This window comes from Pelodiscus sinensis, chromosome 1, assembly GCF_049634645.1.
Source record: "Pelodiscus sinensis isolate JC-2024 chromosome 1, ASM4963464v1, whole genome shotgun sequence".
Lineage (NCBI taxonomy): Eukaryota > Metazoa > Chordata > Testudines > Trionychidae > Pelodiscus > Pelodiscus sinensis.
The window spans coordinates 135,355,439-135,379,056 of record NC_134711.1 but is presented as its reverse complement, the minus strand read 5'-3'; the positions used below and the strand labels follow the sequence as shown (position 1 = coordinate 135,379,056).

Below are 23,618 nucleotides of genomic sequence, written 5' to 3'. Positions count from 1 at the left end.
TTCTGACTCGGGGTTTTGCCGGAGAAAAGCGCCAGTCTAGACTCGATCTTGTGGAAAATAAACCCTTTTCCGGAAGATCTCTTATTTCAGCATTTTTTTTCTTTTTGGCTATGAAGCCAGAGCTGCCCCACACTGTCATGCTGCAGGTTATGCACTTTCAGCAGACCGTCTTGACAGTCCTGCCCCAGCTCGACTCCCAGCTCATCTGTGAGGCCATCTACCTAGATGCAGGAGCAATGCCCTTACCCCCGTGCCCCATGGTCAAGATACGAATCTGGAGGCTGCACACCAGTTCTGACTGGTGGGACCACCTGGTGATGGAGCAGTGGGACGACCAGCAGTGGCCCAACAACTTCCACATGCAAAAGGCCACGTTCCTGGTGCTGTGTGCCTGGCTCGCCCCCGCCCTCTGGAGATGTAAAACCCACCTGTGGCCCGCCATCCCCCTCGAGAAGTGGGTTGCAATTGCCATATAGAAGCTCGTTACCCCTGACAGCTACCGGTCAGTGGGCCACCAGTTCAGCATGGGGAAGTTCACCATCAGGGTCCTCTTTATGGAGGTAAGGCACTCTTGGGGTACACTCCCTGCATGGGGCGGGGGAGTCCTGGAAAAGAGGGTGGAGCGGAAGGGTTGTCCCTGGGGGGTCTTGTGCGGGGGAGGGGTCTTCTGCGGGGGGGGGGAGGGGAGAGTGGCCACAGTGGGGCTGGCTCCTGGGGTGTTTGGGGAGGGGAAGAGGGGGATGGGCACCTCCCAAGGGCTCAGGCACCCCCTCTCATTCTCTGTTTTGTGTATTTCTATGTCTCTTTCTGCAGGTTGCGAGGGCCATCAACTCCATCCTGCTGCACAGGGTCATCCGCCTCAGAAACCTGGACTCAATCATGGCTGGATTTGCTGCCTTTGGCTTCCCGAACTATGGAGGAGTAATTGATGGGACCCACATCCCGATCCGTGCACCACAGCATCAAGCGGCTCAGTATATTTATAGGAAGGGCTACTTTTCTATGGTGCTGACCCTGCGCACAGTGCCACCATGCACACCCTGTCCCCGTGCATAGTGCCACCACACACATCCTGCCCCTACTCACATCATCACCATGACACATCACATCCTGCCCCTGCACACAGCACCATGACACACTCTGCCCCTGCACCAGTGCAACTACACACACTCTGGTCCTGCACACAGCGCCACCGCACACACCCTGCTCCTACACACACAACACATCACTTCCATATAACACACCAGCACCTCCTAAACTCATCTTGATTGGTAGAGGATTGTGTGAGTTCTTAGAGAGGTCACATGACACCCTATACTTCTGGTCATGTGTCCATCTTGCCCCTGGAAGTACTACCCCCAGGGATGGGACTTCCTGTGGCAGATGGGCAGGGCCTAATGGGATCAGGGGTTTGACTAATATTTGATTGATGGTGAGACCCTTATATCACGTGTCCCCATTTTTGGACTGGAAAATAATCTTATGGCAGGAGGCTGGGATTGTGGGGGTTCAGGAGTCTGGGTTGGAGTGTGTGAGGGGCGCAGGGCAATGATTCAGGTGTATGATTGGCTCAGAGCAAAGGGTTGTGATGTGGGGGGTGCCGGAGTGTTATGCAGGGGAGCTCGGGATGTGGGGGTGCAGGAGTCTGGGTTGGAGTGCATGAGGGGCTCAGGGCAGCGGGTTTGGGTTAGAATGGACTCAGGGCACAGGGTTAGGGTGTGGGGTGGCGGGTGCAGGAGTGCTATGTCAGTAGACTGGGGATGTGGGATTCAGTTTGCTTGCCTACCACCAGCCTAATGCAAATTAGGGCATCCTCACATTTGTGAGACATGAGCATGTGTATAACTGAGCTGTTATTCTCAATTGTTGATATTTGACCACAGGAGATTCTGGCAAGGTGAAGTAAACAGATTAGGAGTGTCATCTGTTGATTGGTTGAGCCTTGGTAGGGAGAGGGACTTTCAGGCAGTCCAGGCCTATATAAAGCAGTGAGCAAACGACCAAGGAGCTTGCGAACAGGCGAGTGCTAACAGGGAGTTTAGAGAGAGAGATGGGAAGAGGAGAGGGAAGGGGGCAAGGTTTTCTTGCCTTTCTTTTAAATCCTTTTTCCAGAACAGCAGATATGGATGGTGAGAGGTCTGCTGTTGTTACCTGCACAGCATGTGCCATGTCTGTCTTCCTCCGTGAAGAGAGAATGGATTTCATCTGCACTAAGTGCAAACTGGTTGGCATTTTGGAAGAAAAAATTAGAGGACTGGAGGCCCAAGTGTCGACCCTATGCTCGATCAGAGAGGATGAAGACTTCTTCGATAGAAGCAGGGCTGGCCCAAGCCATTTTGTCTCCCTGGGCCCCAGGTGTGCAGTGTCGCCCCCAGGGGAGCATGGACCCGCCTCCAGGCACATGACGCATACGTGGGCCCGCCCCCAGGGCGCGTGGGTGAACGCACGGCACATGTGCTGCCCAGTCGGCCTAGCCACCGCCGATGGCACGCAGCCCTGGGCTGCCTGGAGGGGCTGCGCCTGGCCATGCAGGGCCCTGTGGCCGCAAGGGGAAGGGCGCTGCTGGCCAGTGCTGTGGGTGTCAACAATGCCCCCCGCCCCGAGGGGCCGCTGCAGCCCACCGGGAGCCAGGTGCCGGCTGCCCCCTGTAGGATGGCGCCCTGGGCAGCTGCCCAGCTAGCCCACCCCTTAATCCAGCCCTGGATATAAGGCAGCATTTAATTCTGCAAGCATGGCAGGCGGAAGAGCCAGAGAGGGCAGTACAGGACCAGGAAGAGAACTGGCAGCATGTAACTTCTAGAAGGGGAAAAAGGCCAGCACAGGAATCCCCCAGTGCTATAGAGGTAAGTAATCGCTTTCAGGCTCTCTCCACGGTCTCTGCAGTAGTGAATGCTTTGGAAAGGACCTCACAAGGAAGAAACCGGAAGGGAACACCATCCATTGGAAGGCATAGGATGCGTAGTCCTAGGAATGGGGGATCCACGACCACCACCCCCAAAAGAAGATGACGGGTGGTGATGGTCGGGGACTCCCTCCTAAGAGGGACTGAGACATCCATCTGCCGTCTGGACCTAGAATCTCGAGAGGTGTGCTGCTTACTGGGAGCTCAAATTCAGGATGTGACTGAGAGTCTTACAAAACTGATCAAACCTTTGGATCACTACTCCTTCCTGCTTCTCCACGTAGAAACTAACAATACGGCCAAGAATGACCTTGAGTAGGTTACTGCACATTATGTAGCGCTGGGAAAAAGGATCAAAGAATTCGGAGCACAAGCAGTGTTCTCATCCATCCTCCCTGTTGAAGGGAAAGGACTGGGCAGAGATCGTCGAATTGAGGAACTAAATGCGTGGTTGCACAGGTGGTGTCGCAGAAAGGGCTTTGGTTTCTTCAACCATGGGACTCTGTTCCGGGCACAAGGATTGTTAGGAAGAGATGGGATCTACCTAACCAAGACAGAAAGGAGCACCTTCGCGTGCAGGCTTGCAAACCTAGTGAGGAGGGCTTTAAACTAGGTTCGTTGGGTGATGGTGACCAAAACCCTGAGGGGAGTGGGAAAGTCGGTTACTGGGAAGAAATGCAAAGAGGAACGAGCAAGAAAGGAGGACCCCTGATTTGAATGGAGAAGATAGGGCAATTAACTGGTTACCTGAGGTGTTTGTAAACTAATGTGAGAAGCCTGGGAAACAAACAGGAAGAACTGGAGGCCCTGGCCCAGTCCAAGAAATATGATTTAATTGGGATAACAGAGACTTGGTGGGATGACTCGCATGACTGGAGCGCTGTCATAGAAGGGTATAGACTGTTCAGGAAGAACAGGCAGAGGAGAAAAGGAGGAGGAGTGGCTCTATATGTAAGAGAGCACTATGATTGCTCAGAACTCCAGTATAAAGAGAAAGAAAAACCTGTTGAGAGTCTATGGGTTAAGTTTAGAGGTGCAAACAACAGCAGTGATGTTGTGGTTGGTGTCTACTACAGGCCACTGAATCAGGAGGATGAGGTAGATGAGGCTTTCTTCGGACAACTGAGAGAAGTTTCCAGATCACAGGCCCTGGTTCTCGTGGGGGACTTTAATCACCCTGACATCTGTTGGGAAACCAATACGGCAGTACACAGGCAATCCAGGAAGTTTTTGGAGAATGTTGGGGATAACTTCTTGGTACAAGTGCTGAAGGATCCAACCAGGGGTCGTGCGCAGCTTGACTTTCTGCTTACAAACAGGGAGGAACTAATAGGGGAAGTAGAGGTGGATGACAACCTCGGAAGCAGTGATCATGAGATCATAGATCTCAGGATCCTGACCAAAGGAAGAAAAGAGAGTAATAGAATACACACCCTTGGACTTCAGAAAAGCAGATTTTGACTCCCTCAGGGACCTAATGGGCAGAATCCCCTGGGATGCTAACATGAAGGGGGAAGGAGTCCAGGACAGCTGGTCTAGTTCTGGGGCCCCCACTACAAAAAAGATGTGGACGCATTGGAGAAGGTCCTGTGAAGGGCAACCAAAATGATTAGGGGGCTGGAGCATATGACCTATGAAGAGGGGCTGAGGGAGTTGGGTCTGTTTAGTCTGCAGAAGCGAAGAGTGAGGGAGGATTTCATAGCAGCCTTCAACTTCCTGAAGGGAGGTTCCAAAGAGGATGGAGAGAGGCTATTCTCAGTAGTAATGGATGGCAGAACAAGGAACAATGGTCTCAAGTTGTGGGAGAGATCCAAGCTGGATATTAGGAAAAACTATTTCACTAGGAGAGTGATGAAGCACTGGAATGGGTTACCTAGGGAAGTAGTGGAGTCTCCATCCCTAAAGGTGTTTAAGTGTCAGCTTGACAAAGCCCTGGCTGGGTTGATTTAGTTGGGATTGGTCCTGCCTAGAGCAGAGGGCTAGACTCGATGACCTTCTGAGGTCTCTTCCAGCTCTATGGTTCTATGATTATATGATTTACACTATGAAAGCATTGCACCATAGGCGAGCACATAAACTGCTCTAGTGGGGCTTCTTGCATGTTTCTTTGTGGTGTGCTTTTGTTTGAAAGCTCAGAACCTACAAAAGTAGAAAAAACACTGAAGAAGGGCCCTAGAAACTGAGGTATTTTGATGGCTTTTACTTTTGCAGATTTCTACCCTGCAGACACACACATAGGAACTTTGACAAGACAAATTCATCTGCAAGAATTGTATTCTTCTTGGACGATTTACTTTTAAGTAGAAAAGTTTCCATGCTTTGAGTTTTTTGGTCAAGTTCAGGGCTTCCCACTAGCAGTGTGAATTTGATGCTTCCTGTGTGGTATAAGCCACCATCTTCAACAGACATTCATATTTCCTCAGCTGACTGCTATTGACCTTTTATAGGAGGATGCCAGAGAGCTTCATTTAACCGGAAAGAGTAGCCCCATGCAAACAAGTTAATTTCAACCTAAGACAGAGTCAACATTTGCTGCCTGTGCCATCTTTCTCAGTTCCACCTTCTCACCAGCCTGGAGAGCATGGCTGTCACCTTTTCAACAGTGCTACTATGGCGTGGAATGAACACCCAGTCTCTCTTGGTTGAATCTCACACTGTTTCACAAGGAGCGCCCCACAGCAGTATTTATGGGCTGTGTCTACACTGGGCCACTTATTCCGGAAAAGCAGCTGCTTTTCCGGAATAAGCTGCGAGCTGTCTACACTGGCCCTTGAATTTCTGGAAAAGCACCGACGATCTACTGTAAAATTGTCAGTGTTTTTCTGGAAAAACTATGCTGCTCCCGCTCGGGCAAAAGTCCTTTTTCCAGAACACTGTTCCGGAAAAGGGCCAGTGTAGACAGCCCAGTAGTCTTTTCTGGAAAAAAGCCCCGATCGCAAAAATGACAATCGGGGCTTTTTTCCGGAAAAGCGCATCTACATTGGCCATGGACGCTTTTCCGGAAAAAGGGCTTTTCCGGAAAAGCAGCCTGCCAATGTAGACGCTCTTTTTCCGGAAATACTTATAACGAAAACTATTCCGTTTTAAGCATTTCCGGAAAAAGGTGCCAGTGTAGACGGAGCCATGGAGTAGACTCATATCTCAGCAGGATGGTGAAAGCAAGTGAGGTGATCCTAACTCTAATACTGGGAGAAGTCCCTCAGTGTAATCCCTCCCTGAAGTGTGTGTGTGTGTAGCTTTGGCCATTGCTTTAAACAGCTTTTACCTGCTCTGAGCATCTTGGTTAATTAGCTGTGGCAAACTGTGTGGGTAGGGCCGGCCCACCTGAGGCAGAGAGTTCAAATGGTGCCCCCACACTCCCTCGCTTGGGCCAAAACTTTGAAAGGTCTCAATTCTGCCATCTTCCTGTTCTACTCCTCTCATGGTACTGCCCTGCTACCTACATATGTACCAGCAGCAGACACAATTTTCTACACTCTGGGTGTGTCTAGACTACGGGGTTTTGTTGACAAAAGTCCACTTTTGTGGACAAAATTATACCTGCGTCTACACTGCCGCAGTTTTGTCGACATATATGAACCTCGTTCTACGAGGAATAACACCTAAAGGGAGGATCCAAAGAGGATGGAGAGAGGCTGTTCACAGTAGTAGTGGATGGCAGAATAAGGAGCAGTGATCTCAGGTTACAGCGGGAGAGGTCCAGGTTGTATATTAGGAAAAACTATTTCACTAGGCGGGTGGTGAAGCACTGGAATGGGTTACCTAGGGAAGTAGTGGAATCTACATCCCTAGAGGTGTTTAAGTCTCGGCTTGACAAAGCCCTGGCCGGGTTGATTTAATTGGGAATGGTCCTGCCTAGAGCAGGGGGCTGGACTTGATGACCTTCTGAGGTCTCTTCCAGTTCTATAATTCTATGGTTCTATGATATACAGGATTTACAGTCTGATGCATTGGCTTTCAGCATCCTTACCCTATCCCCACTATGTAAATTGTTCCCACACCCTTTGCACATGGATGGTGTGACTGACCGGGGCCGTGTCTGGGCACAGCTGAGGGCGTCCGCTCAGGGCGAATTGCTGAAATCCGAGGCTCCTTACAGCCCCCAGACTGGTGACCTCTCCAAACCGGCCACAAACCAGTCCCACAGAGCGCTTCAGCAGCCTGCCTGAAGCCTCATGAGCAAAACCCCTCCGACACCCCAGCAATATCCGTGCCCCAGATGGCCCCGGGCCTATGCACAGGTGGGGGGTCCTAGCACCCAATCCCACCTACCCCGAACAAGTTCTGTCCGGTTCCAAGGAACCGGCCACAGATCCCTGGTCAATTTACCCTCTGGATCTTACCCACAAATCACGCTGGGCCAATCCTTTAGAATCTAAAACTAAAGGTTTATTATCACCAGAAAGAAAAGCATGAGAGTCAGGTTGTTAAAGAATAGTACGTTACATGCACCGAATCTCCCAGTCTTCGATGCAGGCTCTAGCAGAGATGTTACAGCTGCTGGTTTAAAAGTTCCTGTTGCACATCCCAGCATCAGGATGGGTTCACAGGTCTTCCAGGCTCTTCGATCCCTGCAATGCTGCCTCTGGGATGAAGTGCTGAGCTGAGAACAAAATGGCATCGACCACATGGCCTCTTTATACCTCCTTCCTGGCCTCTTCTTGTATGCAGCAGGTCACCTGGTCAGAGGCCAATCTCTGTGTTTCCTGCTGGCTGCTCTCAGCTGACAGCCCCCATTCTTTGGGTATGTCCTCGGCCCATCAAGTGCCATTGTCCCACAGGGCCTGGCTAATCAGCCTGTCCATAGCAATGCTTAACCACATTCAGAGAAATATTCAGCTTCCACACAGATTACAGATTCCTACCTACACACACAGACATTATACACTCACATAAATAGCGTACATAAGATCAGCAAACAATAAGCTCCCATTCAATACCCCACATGGCTCCCTTTTATACCAATTTCTGGGGCCAACACCCCCACCTAGGGGTGCAGCAGCGATCTGGCTGCTTCCCTCCAATTCGGTAATGTGACAGATGGTCTCCCAGTGAATCATGAGCCATCAACAGAGATGCTCCAGCCTGTTCCCCTCATCACTAGCCCTACATCCCAGGACTGTACCATCTTACACTGCTCAATGCTCCCTTGGGCAGTGCAAGCTCATTAGGTATTTGCTACACCATCAGTGTGAAAAGGACACACTTTATAGACTGAGCTGAGATTTCCCAAGCACTTCAGTCAATACACTCTATTTTAGGTAAAAGGAAATGCACTTTTATTGACTGAAGACAGATAATTTTGAGTGATTTTCAGATTGCTGCAAAAGACGCGGTGACTATATGTGGTGGAAATAAAGGTTAGGGTACGTCTACACCAGCCTCCTAGAACGATCTAGGGAGGCTAATGAGGGCGATCAGAATTGCAAATCAAACCCGGGATTTAAATATCCTGTGCTTGATTTGCATGTTCCCGGCTGGTCGCCATTTTAGAAATTGACTAGCCCGAAGTAACTGCCCGCGTCTACACGCGGCATTGAAATGGGCTTCCAATTGAAAGCCCTAAGTCGAATTAGGTGGTATTCCTCCTGCAGTGAGGTTTACAGATATATCTAGGGGGCTAGTGTAGATGTACCCTCAGAGATCAACTAACAATAATCCTGCATTCTAAATCCTAACCATTTCATCTAAGCAAAAGTTGACTCAAACAGCATCTCACCCTGGCAGATGACACAAGCAGGGTACATTTCCTCAGTATAATTCTTCCAGTCAGAGTTGGCAGCAACAAGGGCTGGATTCAGAGTCTACAGCTTCCTTTTCAACACTACAACACAAAAACCAGCTGGAACCCCCAGCCAGTGGCATGGCACAATTATATACTCCCCTCTGGGCACCTCTGGGAGGCAATGCTCCTCTTGCAGGGACAGAGTTTGAGTGGAGCAAAGAAAGTTTTAATCAAAGGAGGTAAGTAACTGGACATTAATCTGGGAGAATGCTGGTTCCTAAACATACACCATGAACAAAACCACACACCCCCTTCCAAGTAAGTTGGGCAGTGTCCTTTTCCCTCAGGTTCTTAAGTCCAGCAACCTCCAAATCCCAGTACCAAGCCCATCCCTTCTCCACAGCTCAATGACAGGGGTCCTAAATCAGTGCAGGCCCAGAGTTCAGAGGTGAATCGGCAGAGTTAAATTCCCATTCTGTATAGAATGGGAGGAGTGGGGCCTAAGAAGGAATTTGCTCACTCCACTATTTGGGCATTAGTGTGCCATTCCTCGTCATCTGCCACTCACTGCTCCTCATCTATACTGGCTACTCTGCTCACCAGTCCACCTGGGATGTCTTCAGGTCTCAGCACTTAACATAGCTCGCAGTGATGTCAGCTCTTAGTGGGGGAGTCTCACTGCTGGTGCTGTCTCACAGAAGTGTGCACTTCCAGACTTGGGCTGGGGCCCGAGATCTAGGCACAGCACTAGCTCTACACTACAGCACTAATTCGAACTAACTTAGTTCGAATTAGATAATTCGAACTAAGCTAATTCGAATTAGCGCATCTAGACTTAAAAACTAGTTCAAATTAGCGTTTTGCTAATTCGAACTAGCATGTCCACACTGAGTGGACCCTGAACCGAGGTTAAGGATGGCCGGAAGCAGTGCCGGCAGGGCATCAGATTAGGACTTAGAGCGTGGAGCTGCTGTCTCAGGCTAGCCGAGGGCTGTGCTTAAAGGGACCCGACCCCCACCCCGGACAGACAGTTCTCAGGGGTTCCCCGCTTGCAAAGCAGTCCTGGCTTGGAGTGCCCTGAGTGCCCACACTCGGCACATCACAGCACTCGGCCATCAGCCCGGCTGCACTTGCCGCAGGCTGCCATCCGGGGAAGGGTCAATCAAGGGGGTTCAGGAGAGCTTCCACCCCGAGGAGCCCGCAGAGCCAGCCCAGTCCTCCCCATCGGGGGCTCGTACTCCATTCCTCCCTCACCTCCTTCCACTTACCCCTTCCTAGCCCCCCTTCCTCATGTACAAAATAAAGGACACGTGTGTTCAAAAATAGAAACTCTCTTTATTGAACAAAACTGGGGGAGACTGGGAAAAGGAGGTGGGAGAAGGAAAGAGAGAGGGTGGGAGAGGGGAGGGCAACTACAATATCAGGGGTTTGGAACAGGTCCCATATGAAGAGAGGCTAAAGAGACTGGGACTTCTCAGCTTAGAAAAGAGGAGACTGAGGGGGGATATGATAGAGGTCTATAAAAGCATGAGTGATGTGGAAAGTTCTTCATTAGTTCCCATAATAGAAGGACTAAAGGACACCAAATGAAATGAATGGGTAGCAGGCTTCAAACTAACAACAGAAAGTTCTTCTTCACAAAGCAAATAGTCAACCTGTGGAACTCCTTGCTGCAGGAGGCTGTGAAGGCTAGAAATATAACAGAGTTTAAAGAGAAGTGAGATAAAGTCATGGAGGTTGGGTCTATGTAGTGCTATTAGCCAGGGGGTAGGAATGATGTCCCTGGCCTCTGTTTGTGGAAGGCTGGAGATGGATGGCACGAGACAAATGGCTTGGTCATTGTCTTTGGTCCATCCCCTCCAAGCGGCTTGGTACCTAGTGTTGGCCGCTGTTGACAGACAGGCTACTGGGCTAGATGGACCTTTGGTCTGACCCAGTACGGCCATTCTAAGCTCAGGGCTCAGGGTTGGAGGTCTCACTGGATCACCTTGATTTTCATGCCAACCTGCTCCTGGGTGGCCAGGCTGGCAGCTATCCTGCCCTAGACGGCCACTTTCCTGTGCCTAATGCGGAGGTCGTGGATGAGGTCCACGATGTCTGCACTATACCAGGCGGGCGCCCGCCTCTTGCGGACCTGGGCAGGCTCCCGGGAGCCGCCAGCCTGGTCCCGGGAAAAGGCGGAGGGCTGGGTGGCAGCGGGTGGCTGGCTCGAGCCGTGCCAGGTGCAGGGTCTGCTGGCTGGGTGCTGGCAGGCTTGCACCTGGCACGGGCACAGTAGCCAGCCCGTGCCCCTTTAAGCGCTCCGGGGCTGGGAGGGGGGCAGAAGTGTTTCCCTGGTGGCGCCCAGAGTGGCCACCAGGGCAAGCTGGGAAGGGCTAGCCTCCCACTAGTTCGAATTAAGTGGCTACACAGCCCTTAATTCGAACTAGTTAATTCGAACTAGGCGTTAGTCTTCGTAGAATGAGGGTATGTCTACACTACCCCGCTAGTTCGAACTAGCGGGGTAATGTATGCATACCGCACTTGCTAATGAAGCCCGGGATTTGAATTTCCCGGGCTTCATTAGCATAAGCGGGGAGCCGCCATTTTTAAATCCCCGCTGCTTCGAACCCCGTGTAGCGCGGCTACATGGGGCTCGAACTAGGTAGTTCGGACTAGGGTCCTATTCCGAACTACCGTTACTCCTCGTGAAACGAGGTGTACCGGTAGTTCGGAATAGGCACCCTAGTCCGAACTACCTAGTTCGAGCCCCGTGTAGCCGCGCTACACGGGGTTCGAAGCAGCGGGGATTTAAAAATGGCGGCTCCCCGCTTATGCTAATGAAGCCCGGGAAATTCAAATCCCGGGCTTCATTAGCAAGTGCGGTATGCATACATTACCCTCCTAGTTCGAACTAGGAGGGTAGTGTAGACATACCCTGAGGTTTACCTAGTTCGAATTAAGCACATCGCTAGTTCGAATTATGTTCGAACTAGCGGTTTGTATGTATAGACGCTATCAAAGTTAATTTGAACTAATGACTGTTAGTTCGAATTAACTTTGTAGTGTAGACATACCCCGGGACACTTACTAGATGAGGGAGGTAACCTAGTGACAGACGATGTGGGAAACGCTGAAGTACTCAATGCTCTTTTTGCCTCTGTCAAGGCACAGACAAGGGCAGCTCCCAGACTCCTGGACTAGGCACCACAGTATGGGAAGGAGGTGGGCAGCACTCAGAGAAAGAACAGGTGAAGAAGTATTTAGAAAAGTTTAGACATACACAGATCCATGGGGCCGGATTTAATGCATCCTAGGGTTCAGAGGGAGTTGGAAGTTGCCATTTAAAAGCCATTGGCCATTATCTTTGAAAACTTGTGGCAAATGGGGGAAGTCTCACACAAAATATCATATACAAATATAGTGATGATCTTTAAATAAGGAAAGAAGGACTATTCTGGGAACTACAGACCAGTCAGCCTCACCTCAGTCCCCAGAAAATTCATGGAGGGGATCCTCAAGGAATCCATTTTGAAGCATTTGGAAGAGGGGAAAGTGATCAGTAATAGTCTATATAGATTCACCAAGGGCAAGTCATGTCTGACCAATCTGATTAGCTTCTATGATGAGGTAACTGACTCTGTGGACATGGGAAAGTCAGTGCATGTAATATACCTTGACTTTAGCAAAGCTTTTGATACAATTTCCCAGAATATTCTTGGGACTGAAGCATGCATGGACTGGATAAATGGACTGTAAGGTAGATAGAAAGCTGGGTAGATTGTCAGGCTCAACGAGTAGTGATCAACAGTTTGATGTCTGGTTAGCAGTCAGTATTTAGAGGAGTGCTCCAAAGGTTAGTTCTGGGACTAGTTTTGTTCAATATATTTATTAATGACCTGGCTGAGGGGATGGATTACACTCTCAGCAACTTTGCAGATGACATTAAGCTAGGGGGAGAGGTAGATATGCTGGAGGGTAGGGATAGCATCCAGAGTGACCTAGAGAAACTGGAGGTTTGGACCAAAAGAAATCTGATGAGCATAAATCAGGACAAGTACAGAGTCCTGCACTTGGGACAGAAGAATCCCAAACACTGTTACAGGCTGGGGACTGACTGGCTAAGTAGCAGCTGTGCATAAAAAGACCTGGGGATTACAGTGGATGAGAAGCTGGATGTGAGTCAACAGTGTGCCCTTGTAGCCAAGAAGGCTAATGGCATTTTGGAGTGCCTTAGGAGAAGCATTTCCAACAGATCTAGAGAAGTGATTATTCCCCTTCTGGTGATGCCATATCTGGCGAATTGTGTCCAATGTTTGGCCTACCACTACAGAAAGGATGTGGATGCATTGGAGACGGTCCAGCGGAGGGCAAGAAAAATTATTAGGGGGCTGGAGCACATAACCTATGAGGAGAGGCTGAGGGTTTTGGGCTTGTTTAGTCTGCAGCAGAGAAGAACGAGGGAGGATTTGATAGCAGCCTTCAACTACCTGTAGGGGAGTTCCAAAGAGGTTGGGGAGAAGCTGTTCTCAGTGGTGATGGATGGCAGAACAAGGAGAAATGGTCTCAAGTTGCCATCAGGGAGGTCTAAGTTGGATATCAGGAAAAACTATTTCCCTAGCAGGGTGGGGAAGCACTGGGATGGGTTACCTAGGGAGGTGGTGGAATCTCTATCCCTAGAAGTTTTTAAGTCTCTGCTTGACAAAGCCCAGGCTGGGATGATTTAGTTGGGGTTGGTCCTACTTTGGGCAGGGGGTTGGACTTGATGACCTCTTGAGGTCTCTTCCAGCTTTATGATTCTATATTTTTTGGCTGAGCACAGTGTGGTTCCATAGGTCAAAGCTGTTGTGAACCCATACTCCAAGCTTTTATCCTGGGTTTGAGATGTCAGTGAGGATAGTTACTTGTTCTTGTAATTAGTTCCGTCAGTGTCTTTTGCTTTGTTCCACATGAGAAATGGAATTTGGGAGTGTCCTTTTTTCCTGCAAGTAACTGTTTTTGTGCAGCTCCATGCCTTAATGTATCACTTCTCAGAGGCGTAGCGAGGGTGTTATGAGCCCGAGGCCAAAAGCAAAATTTGCGCTCCCCTCCATCGTCATGCAGTGGGGCCCGGAACCTGGTGCACGGCTGAGCTTTGGAGGAGGGGGTGGAGCTTGTACCACAACTTCCCCCACCCCTTCCAGTTTGAGCCCGGGCCCCCACACAAACTAACCTGATGGCGGAGATGGAGGAGGGTCAGGCTGGGGGTGAAGAGGCGGAGAGGAGGTCAATCTTCTGGAGTCCGATTTAGCAGGCCTAGTATTGATCCACTAAATTAAACTCAGAGAGCACCCCTTCAGTTCCGGTACACCTGCCTGTCATGTGGACAAGCACGGAAACGTGAGTTAAGACACGTTAATTATGTAGCTTGAGTTTCGTATCTTAAGTCAAGCTTCCACTATAGTGTAGACTAATGTGCTCCATGAACCGTTCCATTTTTATCTTCATTTTATTTACCAATTCAGTAAAAGTACTGTTTGCTACTTTTTCCTTGTGTGCACTTACTTGTCTCGTTCTGACAGGCACCTGTTTAGGTCCTAGCTTAGCTTTAACCAGGACCTGGCTTTTAATATATGGTTATGGTAGTAGTGCTCTGGACATCATTACATCTCTTAATTTTACTATGGACACCGTTTCTCATTTTTCTCCTCATTCTTCAGTCACAGGGTAGCTACGAAGTCTGCTGTTGACAACAAATATTTGTAGCGGGACAGGACACTCCTTTTTGGTGCGTTTCATATACCAATGTTTTATTCTGTTTCTGTGCTTGCCACCCTGTGATGCGAACAGGAGCTTTCCAGGGCTTTGAGACTTCTACTGCTTTTAACACTTTCTTTATTACTGATTCTTGGACTTTAGTGGTGTGCCATTTAACATCCTTGGTTTTAGTTTGTAACATTCTACATTTCAAGGCTACAGTCTCTGCCCTGTCCTTGCAAATTACATTGAATGTTTCTTCACCACAGTATTGTTCAAATCTGTATGGACCTCGTTAGCTAGCAACCCAGCACATCCATGCCTTATTTCACTCTTTGGAGATTTTCAGAGAAAGGTTAAGGAGATTCCCTATCTTGTGGTTTTCTGTCATGATAGATCATGATTCTTACAGTAGAGAGCTTGCTTAGCCTCCAAATCAGTGGCTTGGGGTGTCCTGATGTCACTGATGTAGTGTCCTGACAGATATCTTGCTCTGTCAAATGTTGATAATTGTTCAGCTGTTTGTGCTCCCTATGTGTGCTGCCCCAACTCTGCGCAGGTACCAAGCATAACAGACTCCAAGGCCGTGTCCAGACTCAGGGGTTTTTTCGGGAAAAGTAGCCTTTTCCCGAAAAAACTTCCCCTGCGTCCAGACTCAAGCCGCGTTCTTTCGAAATTATTTCGAAAGAACGCGGCTTTTCTTTCGATGGCGGTAAACCTCATTTCACGAGGAAGAACGCCTTCCTTCGAAAGTTCCTCTTTCGAAGGAAGGCGTTCTTCAATGTAAAGAGGCCGTCTTCAAAAGAGAGCATCCAGACTCGCTGGGTGCTCTCTTTCGAAAAAGCGGATTTCCTCTATCGAAAGATCCGCCTGCAGTCTAGACGCGATCTTTCGAAAGAGGCTCTTTCGAAAGATGCTTTCGAAGGAGCCTCTTTCGAAAGAAGCCTGCAGTCTAGACATAGCCCAAGAGAATGCCCAATAACCACAGAATCTAAAAGCTGTGCAGGTACCAGGCCAGGTTTATTGTCAAACGATGCACAATAATAGTTGTCAGTAGACGTTGAACCACTACACATCTGTGCCCCCTGGCAAGGGACTCAGCTCGGTCAGTGGTGGAACTTTCCACTGCCCCCCTCAGCTGGACTCTGGGCTTCAATCATTATTAATCCTATTTATGTACTTTCCCCTAGCATATTGTTATAAAGAGAAGTCTAAGAAAAGATGTGTAAAGGGCTAAACAGTGAATGAGACGCGGAGGCCATTTCAAGAGATCCTATTTACCCTTCCCTTTGTAACAAACAGAGTGGTTCAGAGTGAAATGAAAAATGCAGTGCACTGACAATGGCTAGAAATAAATATTCCATTGCTGTGGCATAACCTGTGGGGCTCCAAGTTCCATGTCATTCTTTGATAACCTGCTGCTGAGAAGTATCCCGCCCCTCCCCCCCCCGACACACACTCATTGAGATTAAAATAAGAATTAGAGCTGGATCTCCTCTCATGTACACTGATTTCAATGGAGTTACACCTGATTTACATCTGACAAAGGAAAGAATCAGGCACTTCCAGCAATGAACGAGCACTTTGCACTGAGGGAGGTCTTTTCATAGTAACAGCCAATGACCTTCCTGTGCGGTTTCAGCTGGAACATTACAAAGTGAATACACCATTCTCTTTTGGCTTGCATAGTTTGTCTTCTATCAGGACAGCCAGGACATCTTTTCTCCCCTGTGGATTCATATATACGTGACCAGAAAAGACAGAGCACAAATAGATCTACCCTTGGTCTCCAGCTTCTTCATAAATAACTACAGGTACCAACAAAAGTGTCATGGTCAAATACACCTAAAGCTTTATTATTAAAGTAGAACATTAATGTTGGTAAAATTTACTTGTGTTTTCTAATTCAAAAAATGAGTGAAAGTGTTTCTATGGAAGATATTATTTAGACACATAAATTTGATTTTATGTTTTTTTCTTTGCAAACCATTAGGGATTACATATTTATAGTTGTGAGAATCTATGTGAAGAATAGTATCTTTTTATAGTTCCATGATCTCCTCCTTCTTGGTGTAACATTCATTAGCTACGAAGAGGAATCTGATTTAAATTCCTGGGTCTTAACAGTTTTGAACTGTCAGGAAATCATCTGACTCCATCTTTAAATATGTTACTCTTAAAGGCAAAATCTACAAGTTCAAAATCTACAATCTCAAGATTGCACAAGGAACATTTAGGGAGAGCAGGAAAATGTGATATAGGCCCTCAAGCAAACATATTTGAGAAAAGAGTTTACATTGGTTTGTCTATGAACCAAGTAATTAAATCTGAAAAGTGTTGCAGGTTGTAAGGAAAGGCAGAAGGAAAATGACAATATATGATCTTGTGAATGGGTACCATGTAGGATTGTGTTGGGCTACATTTATTTTACATATTTATGCATAATCTGTAAAAGTGAGAAAATAACACAATAATAAAACAAGAAAGAGGGAAAGTGCTGTGAACATCATTAAGGATAGTCACATAATATAAAGCACCCTAGAGAAATTAAAAATACGGACAGATAATAAAATAAGACTCAAATTGGACAAAGTGCAGGATACTACATTTCAGGAAAAATAATCTGTGAAACAATGGAATTTAATAGTTACTAAGAGCACAATGCTCAAAAGGATTCAGGCACATAAGACCTTATTTCAAGTGCTCGAATCTTAGTTTTAGCTCCACTGCTGTGCACTATACCCTATGGCAAATCCTTTAATCATAAAATCATAGAGCTGGAAGAGACCTCAGGAGGTCATCAAGTCCAGCCCCCCTGCCCTAGGCAGGACCAATCCCAACTAAATCAACCGAGCCAGGGCTTTGTCAAGCTGAGACTTTAAGCACCTAAAGTTACTCAGTGTCTATGTTTTTCCAATGACATTTCCCTAAGTGCTTGATTTTCTGCTTTTGGGCATGCTTATGGTCAAAATGGAGTAAAGGAGGGGCTGAAGTAAGGAATGTTGTCAACATGAAATATATAGCCACTATTTTTGGAGAAATATAAGAATGTGACTGATCTGGCCAATATGATTTCTGAATCACAGGGATGCTTTGGTTCATCAGGATTTAAAATCACAAACCTTACCTGATATCCATACCTCCAAGAAAAGGAACAAAGTTGTGATGCTAGTTATGATTTGCTTTTATTCTTACACTGAATTTCATAAACCTACTGACAAGTTTTTATTGTGATTATCTCACGAGAAGATCTAAAGCCACGGCATGTGGGGAGGCAGCAGCTCTCTACAGATCTCAGACTCTGAGCTTGCTATGTTTATGAAGGGGATTGTGTGACTGTATTGCCTACAATGTCATGTAGTCCATCAGCAACTGCCAGTAACAAAAGTCCCCAATGACTAGGGACAGGCCATTAGTTAGGGAGGGCGCTGAGATCTTGTCTGCACGAGGGAGTTATTCTGAAATAAAAAGGTGAGCGTCCACACTCCCAAGCTGGTTATTTCGAAATAATAACTCCTCTTTGTGAGGAGAAAGAGTACTTATTTTGAAATGGTTATTTCAAAATAGCATTAGTGTGGATGCACAGCTGCTGTTATTTCAAAATAATTGGCCTCCAGAGCCATCAAGAAGTACCTCTTCCTGTTCATGTATTCAGAGACCCAGTTGCCAGAGGCCAGGATGGGGATGTGGGTGCCATCAATGGCCCCTCACAACTGAGGAAGCCCATGATTACAAATCCAGTGACGATGGGGTCCACGTTGCCCAGGGTGCTGACTCTCCACAGCAGGATGGCATAGATGCCCTTGACCATCTACAGAATGATAGAACCATAGAATCCCAGGGCTGGAAGAGACCTCAGGAGTCCATGAAGTCCAATCCCCTGCTTGAAGCAGGACCAACCCCAAGTAAATCATCCCAGCCAGGGCTTTGTCAAGAGGGGACTTAAAAACTTCTCACTGTTTACCCCTTTCTTTAGATCATTTATAATTAGGTTGAATAGAATTAGTCTCAGTATGGACCCTTGGGGGACACCACTAGTTACCTCTCTCCATTCTGAAAACTGACCATTTATTCCTACCCTTTGTTTCCTGTCTTTTACAAGTTATCAGTCCATGAGAGCACCTTTCCTCTTATCCCATGATAACTTTACTTACAAGTTTTTGGTGAGGGTCCTTGTCAAAGGCTTTCTGGAAATCTAAGTATACTATATAGCTATGAATATTTCTACAGAGAGTCAGAGTAAGAAAAACACTTGAAAACATATTAGAGTTTGAGTTAAAGATAAAATTTTGGCATATGATGTTGAGCTTTGTGTTTAACCATTATACCTCTTGTTTGAATCTGAACCTTTACTGTCATCAAATAATTATTGTCTGACCCTCCATAACATCCCACAACTGTAACAACTTAAATAGATAAAAACCTTTTAAAAATACTTAAAATTCATAATTTTGCACCACTATTAATTTAAATTGATCAAAATTTAAACATTTTAAAATAAAGTTAAACATTAACTGTCAAAATTCTAAAAAAAAAAAATTGTATTCTGTATCGTATACTTAAGTACCACCACCCAGAAGCTGACAATTGATCTGTATACAAATTTGTTTTCTTATGTCATGTAGTAGCTCAATTACTTCATCACTGAAATGGTTACGACTGGACTTCGATGATAACACCGTGATCGTAATGAGTACCACTTGAATTCCAAAAGGGTAGACCCTTTTCTGTGAATTGTTTGTGTTGGGATAGAGGAATGTACAACTGCACTTTTTGCGCAAAAGCATCCTTGCCAATCTAGATGCTCTTTTGCGGAAATACTTTTAATGGAAAAACTTTTCCGTTAAAAGTATTCCGCAAAATCATGCCAATCTAGACGTAGCCAATGAGATTATATAAATGTTTAACTTTTTAATTCTTCTGTGGTACACTTTAGTATAAGAATCAAGAAAAAAAGAACATTGAATAAATTATTTTTTTAGGCAATTCATGTGATACACAGGTCTCTCCTGTTGTAGTATATTATGATTTGTCTTTAGAGATGGACCCAAACTGACAAACTTGATCCAAAAGCCAATCAACCTTGAGAAAGTTCAGATCCATACCAGATTTTGAAGTGAGTCACCTTTCTGCTAATTTCTTATCTTAGCACAGTAAATACAGTATTGCATTTCCATTCTTATAACCCACTAGGAATGAAAAAGAAAGAGACAATCTACACAAATACAAAATTTCTTACACCTCCTAAGCAGCAGCTGAATCAAAGACCTGAAAATGCAGAAATCAAAGGTACGGTAAATTATCAAGGTGTTGATATTCCACCTTTTGTTGCATTGTCTTTAGTTAAACAACTTACTGCTATCTCTACCCCAAGATAGATTTAAGGGATATTAAAATAGCAATGTTCCTCTATTATATCAACAGGGAGATAAAAAGCACCATATAGCATAGAAGCAGGATGGTTTGAAGGTAAAGGGCTCTAACAGATAAGACATCATTTTGCAAGTACTTTTACTGCCTGCCAGAATTACCCAGCATCTAATGAATAGACTTGTTTGAATTTTAGATATAGTTGTGTGTTACCTGATTTCAGATATTCATCATGGTGGCTCATTCTGCCCATCTTTATGTTTACTTGGTAGGTTCCCCTGTTCCATCTCATCTCTGGAAAATCATTGCAGTGATTTTGGGGATCTTCTGCCTGTTGCTGTTAGGAGTCTCGGTGGCTTTGGCTATCAAGAGTAAGTATTTTCAGGAAAGACATGCAATCTCTGGCCTGAGCCATTATACGTATTTTGTGATTCCTTTACAGATCATTCTTGTCTGGGATGCCCTGACCAGTGGGTACAATATAGAGACAGCTGTTACTACTTCTCCAAGGTGAAGAAAGATTGGAATTCTAGCCAGGAGTTCTGCTCCACCCAAGATTCAGAACTTTTGATAATCAGTGACACCAGGGAAAGGGTAAATATCAGTAATGAAGCCAAAATTGTAGCAGTCCAATTGACAGATATGCTAGATTGGAGCCCTGAGATAGGGCTAGGTGAAAATTTTCCATCAAAAAATTTTGACAAAAAATTGGTGTTTTGACTAAAAGAAAATTTTCATACCAAGTTTCTGTTTTCCTTGTAAGTTTTAGTTTATGGAAAACCAAGAACCAAAAGCTGAAATTTTGGGGAGTTTGACTGAAATGTTTTGGCTTTCACCTGAAAGTTTTCAATTTTCAGTTTCTGAAAATTAAAATATTTCTGGTTTCTGGGGTTTGGATTTTTAGATGGATAGTCAGAATTTTCTATTTTTGTACAAATTTTCCACAGAAAATAATAAAGTATCATCTTTCAAACAACTCTACTTGTGAAGCTTCAGGGGGTAGCCGAATTAGTCCGTACAGAAAAAAAAACAAATGGCCTGGTAGCACTTTATAACTAACAAAATATGTAGATGGTATCATGAGCTTTTGTGGGCACAGCCCACTTCTTCAGATGACCAGAGTTTTGAGTTTAGGATGTGCAGACCCTAAATAAATAGGAGAGAAGGTGGGGAGGGAGGGGCAGAGAGAAAAAAAAAGAAGAGTGTGGGAGACAGGAAGATAGAGGGAATCAGTAAGTATCTGAAGACTGGATAGTTAAAACGAAGCAGATAAGAATCAAAGTCAATTGATAGTATCCTTCCTGACATAGGAATCTATACAAAGAGCTGTTTGCACCTTCATCGACTGTTAAGCTGATAGTGCCCCAACCAACCTTCATCACGATTAAATCCATTATCATAGACTAAAATTTGGTTCAGAGTCCCATATAGATGATTAAAGAAGAATAGGTATCAGAGATGGAAACCAATAAGATAATGGGATGAATGCCAGCTAATAAAAAACATTTAGCCCTTTTCATTTATAGTTAATAGACAAATAAAACCACATAACTGAGTGCTAGGACATGTTCCGCTCCTTCACATTCATCCTGCAGATGTGAGGCCTTTGTTCCCCTTTACCACCAGTCAGGAGCACCACTAGTTCCCAAATTCTCAATTCCCGTGGCTCTTTCCCACAAGTACTATGACTCAAGAGAACATTAAGGAAACTGAAATTATTTGGCTCATATAGCAAGTCAGTCAGGACTCACCATGCTCTTTCTGAAAGGCTGGAATATTTTTCTCCTTGATATTATGCTGTTGTTTTTGTCCAGGGTGATTCTGTTCAGATTCTTTATCCCTTCTGTCCTTTTTCCCCTTGTAGGATCTGTTCCTGGGGATTCCTATAGAAGCCCACTGGATTGGAATGACAAATGTCAATGGCTCTGGCTGGGTCTGGGAGGATGGTTCAACTTTCAATGATATAAAGTTGGTTTGATTCAATTTTTACTTTGAGGGTTTTCAGTTATTTTTAAGTCCATAAGATACATCCTGAGCACCTGCCTCAGTATTTACTCAGGAAAAACTCCCTCTGCAATCATTAACTAAAATATGGGTGGAGTGAAACGTGAGCCTGTTTCTCTTTTGCCTAGGAATCTTTCACTATTCTTTCCTCACACCATCTGTGTTCCTTTTCCGTCTTTTGCAGGGTTCATTCAAACAGCCCCGTGCAGCACTGTGGTGTCCTGCTCAAGGAGGCCCTACAGGCCTCCAGCTGTGAAGTCCCTCTCCCATGGATCTGTGAGAAATCTCCCACGTAACCTTCTGCTGCACTTTGCTACCAAATGGTCTTCACTCACCCCCAGCCAATGGACCTGAATCATGAACCCATGAAAGTTGCTCGTAGCTTTGTGCGTGTGGGACCAATTTGGCAGAGGTGCATTTGGAGTTAAGTAAACAGCATGAGCAGGATTATACTAGATTTTTTTATCCATTCATAAAATGTCACAGTTACACTGTGTGTCTTTTCCTCTTTCTTTGCCAGGCTAGCTTTAATGTTCCCAAGTAAGTATGTGTCTAGTCTACATCCCTTTTTCAAGAAACAGATGTAAATTAGGCATGTCGATATTGCAAATGAAGCAAGGATTTGAATTTCCCTTGCTTCATTTGCATAATAGTGGCCGCTGCTTTTTTTCAAAATGAGGCTTTTAAAAAAAAACCGGCAGTTTAGACAGGGATCTTTCGAAAACAAAACCCTTTTTCGAAAGATCCTGTAAACCTCATTTTTTGAGGAGTACAGGATTTTTCAAAAAAGGGTTTTATTTTCAAAAGATTCCCGTCTAAATTGCCAGGTTTTTTCAAAAAAGCCCCGTTTTGGAAAAAAGAGGCGGTTGCTATTATGCAAATGAAGCAAATTCAAATCCCAGCTTCATTTGATATCGATGTGCCTAATTTAGATCCCTTTCTTGAAAAAGGGATGTAGTCTAGACACACCCTAATTGTTACATTTACTCACTCCTACTCTACATAATTACTCTTAGACACATCACTTTCACCCAAAGGAGGAAATAGTCTGGCATGACTTCAAACTATTAAGATTTAACATTCACTCCTTTTTTCTGTTTCCTTCAGCAATTGTTAATTATATTTGTGATGTTTCCCTCTGATTTTTTTAAAAGACCAAGAGGAGATGTGCTAGAGATCTGTGTCTCTGTCTCAAAGAGTGGGATGGTGAAGCCTTCCAGGGGCATCTATTAGCTTGCACCTATGATGTAAAAGAGCCAGGAGATACTCACTGAAATTGAAAATAACTGTAAATGGGTAAAAGGGTCTATTTCATGAACAAGTTGTAAAAATAACCCATGTGTGTCAATGATTCAGGACATATTGTGAACACTAACATTAGAACAGGGATGAGACAATTTTGGGCCTAATTCTCTTCTCACACTGGTTTTAACTGGAATAATTCCATTGATCAGTGGTGTTATTCATTATTTAAACCAGACTAAGGAGAGACTCAAGTGTGCTGAGGTAATATTACGTGTAACTAATACACTCCCTTTGGACTGCACCAAAGCCGGCCTGTCTGCTGAAGCGCAGAATAGAGCTCAGTCTTTTCAGGATTTAGAAAAAGATTACAGATTTACACCACAGAAAGAGCATTCCATACCATCTCTTAAGACTGAACATTTAGTATCAATACAGTATGTATCAATACAAATGTCTATAGCCAGCATTTGGAATACTTGTGAAAACAGCTTTAAACCAGACTTACTAAACAGTAACTCAGTTGGCATTTTCCCACACAGACTTCCCTACCTTGTGGCTGTTACATGAGTTGTAATGCCACATGCACCCCTTAGCATGAACACATTCATACAGTCTGATGACTTCTCAGTCTCTGCAGTGGGCCATCAATAGTGCACA

The 23,618-nt window shown here is 45.6% G+C and overlaps 1 protein-coding gene across 1 annotated transcript in view; it reads left to right on the top strand.

The window, feature by feature from the left end:
• The window catches only part of LOC102460717 (killer cell lectin-like receptor subfamily G member 1), a 35,431-nt gene extending 13,221 nt beyond the window's left edge, over positions 1-22,210 (top strand). The window contains exons 2-6 of the mRNA XM_006112531.3: positions 19,536-19,631; positions 19,985-20,083; positions 20,155-20,306; positions 21,577-21,680; positions 21,901-22,210. Of these exons, the coding sequence (XP_006112593.2) occupies positions 19,536-19,631; positions 19,985-20,083; positions 20,155-20,306; positions 21,577-21,680; positions 21,901-22,012 (563 nt within the window). The 3' untranslated portion in view covers positions 22,013-22,210. The remainder of the gene's footprint in view (positions 1-19,535; positions 19,632-19,984; positions 20,084-20,154; positions 20,307-21,576; positions 21,681-21,900) is intronic.
• The last annotated feature ends 1,408 nt before the right edge of the window (positions 22,211-23,618 follow it).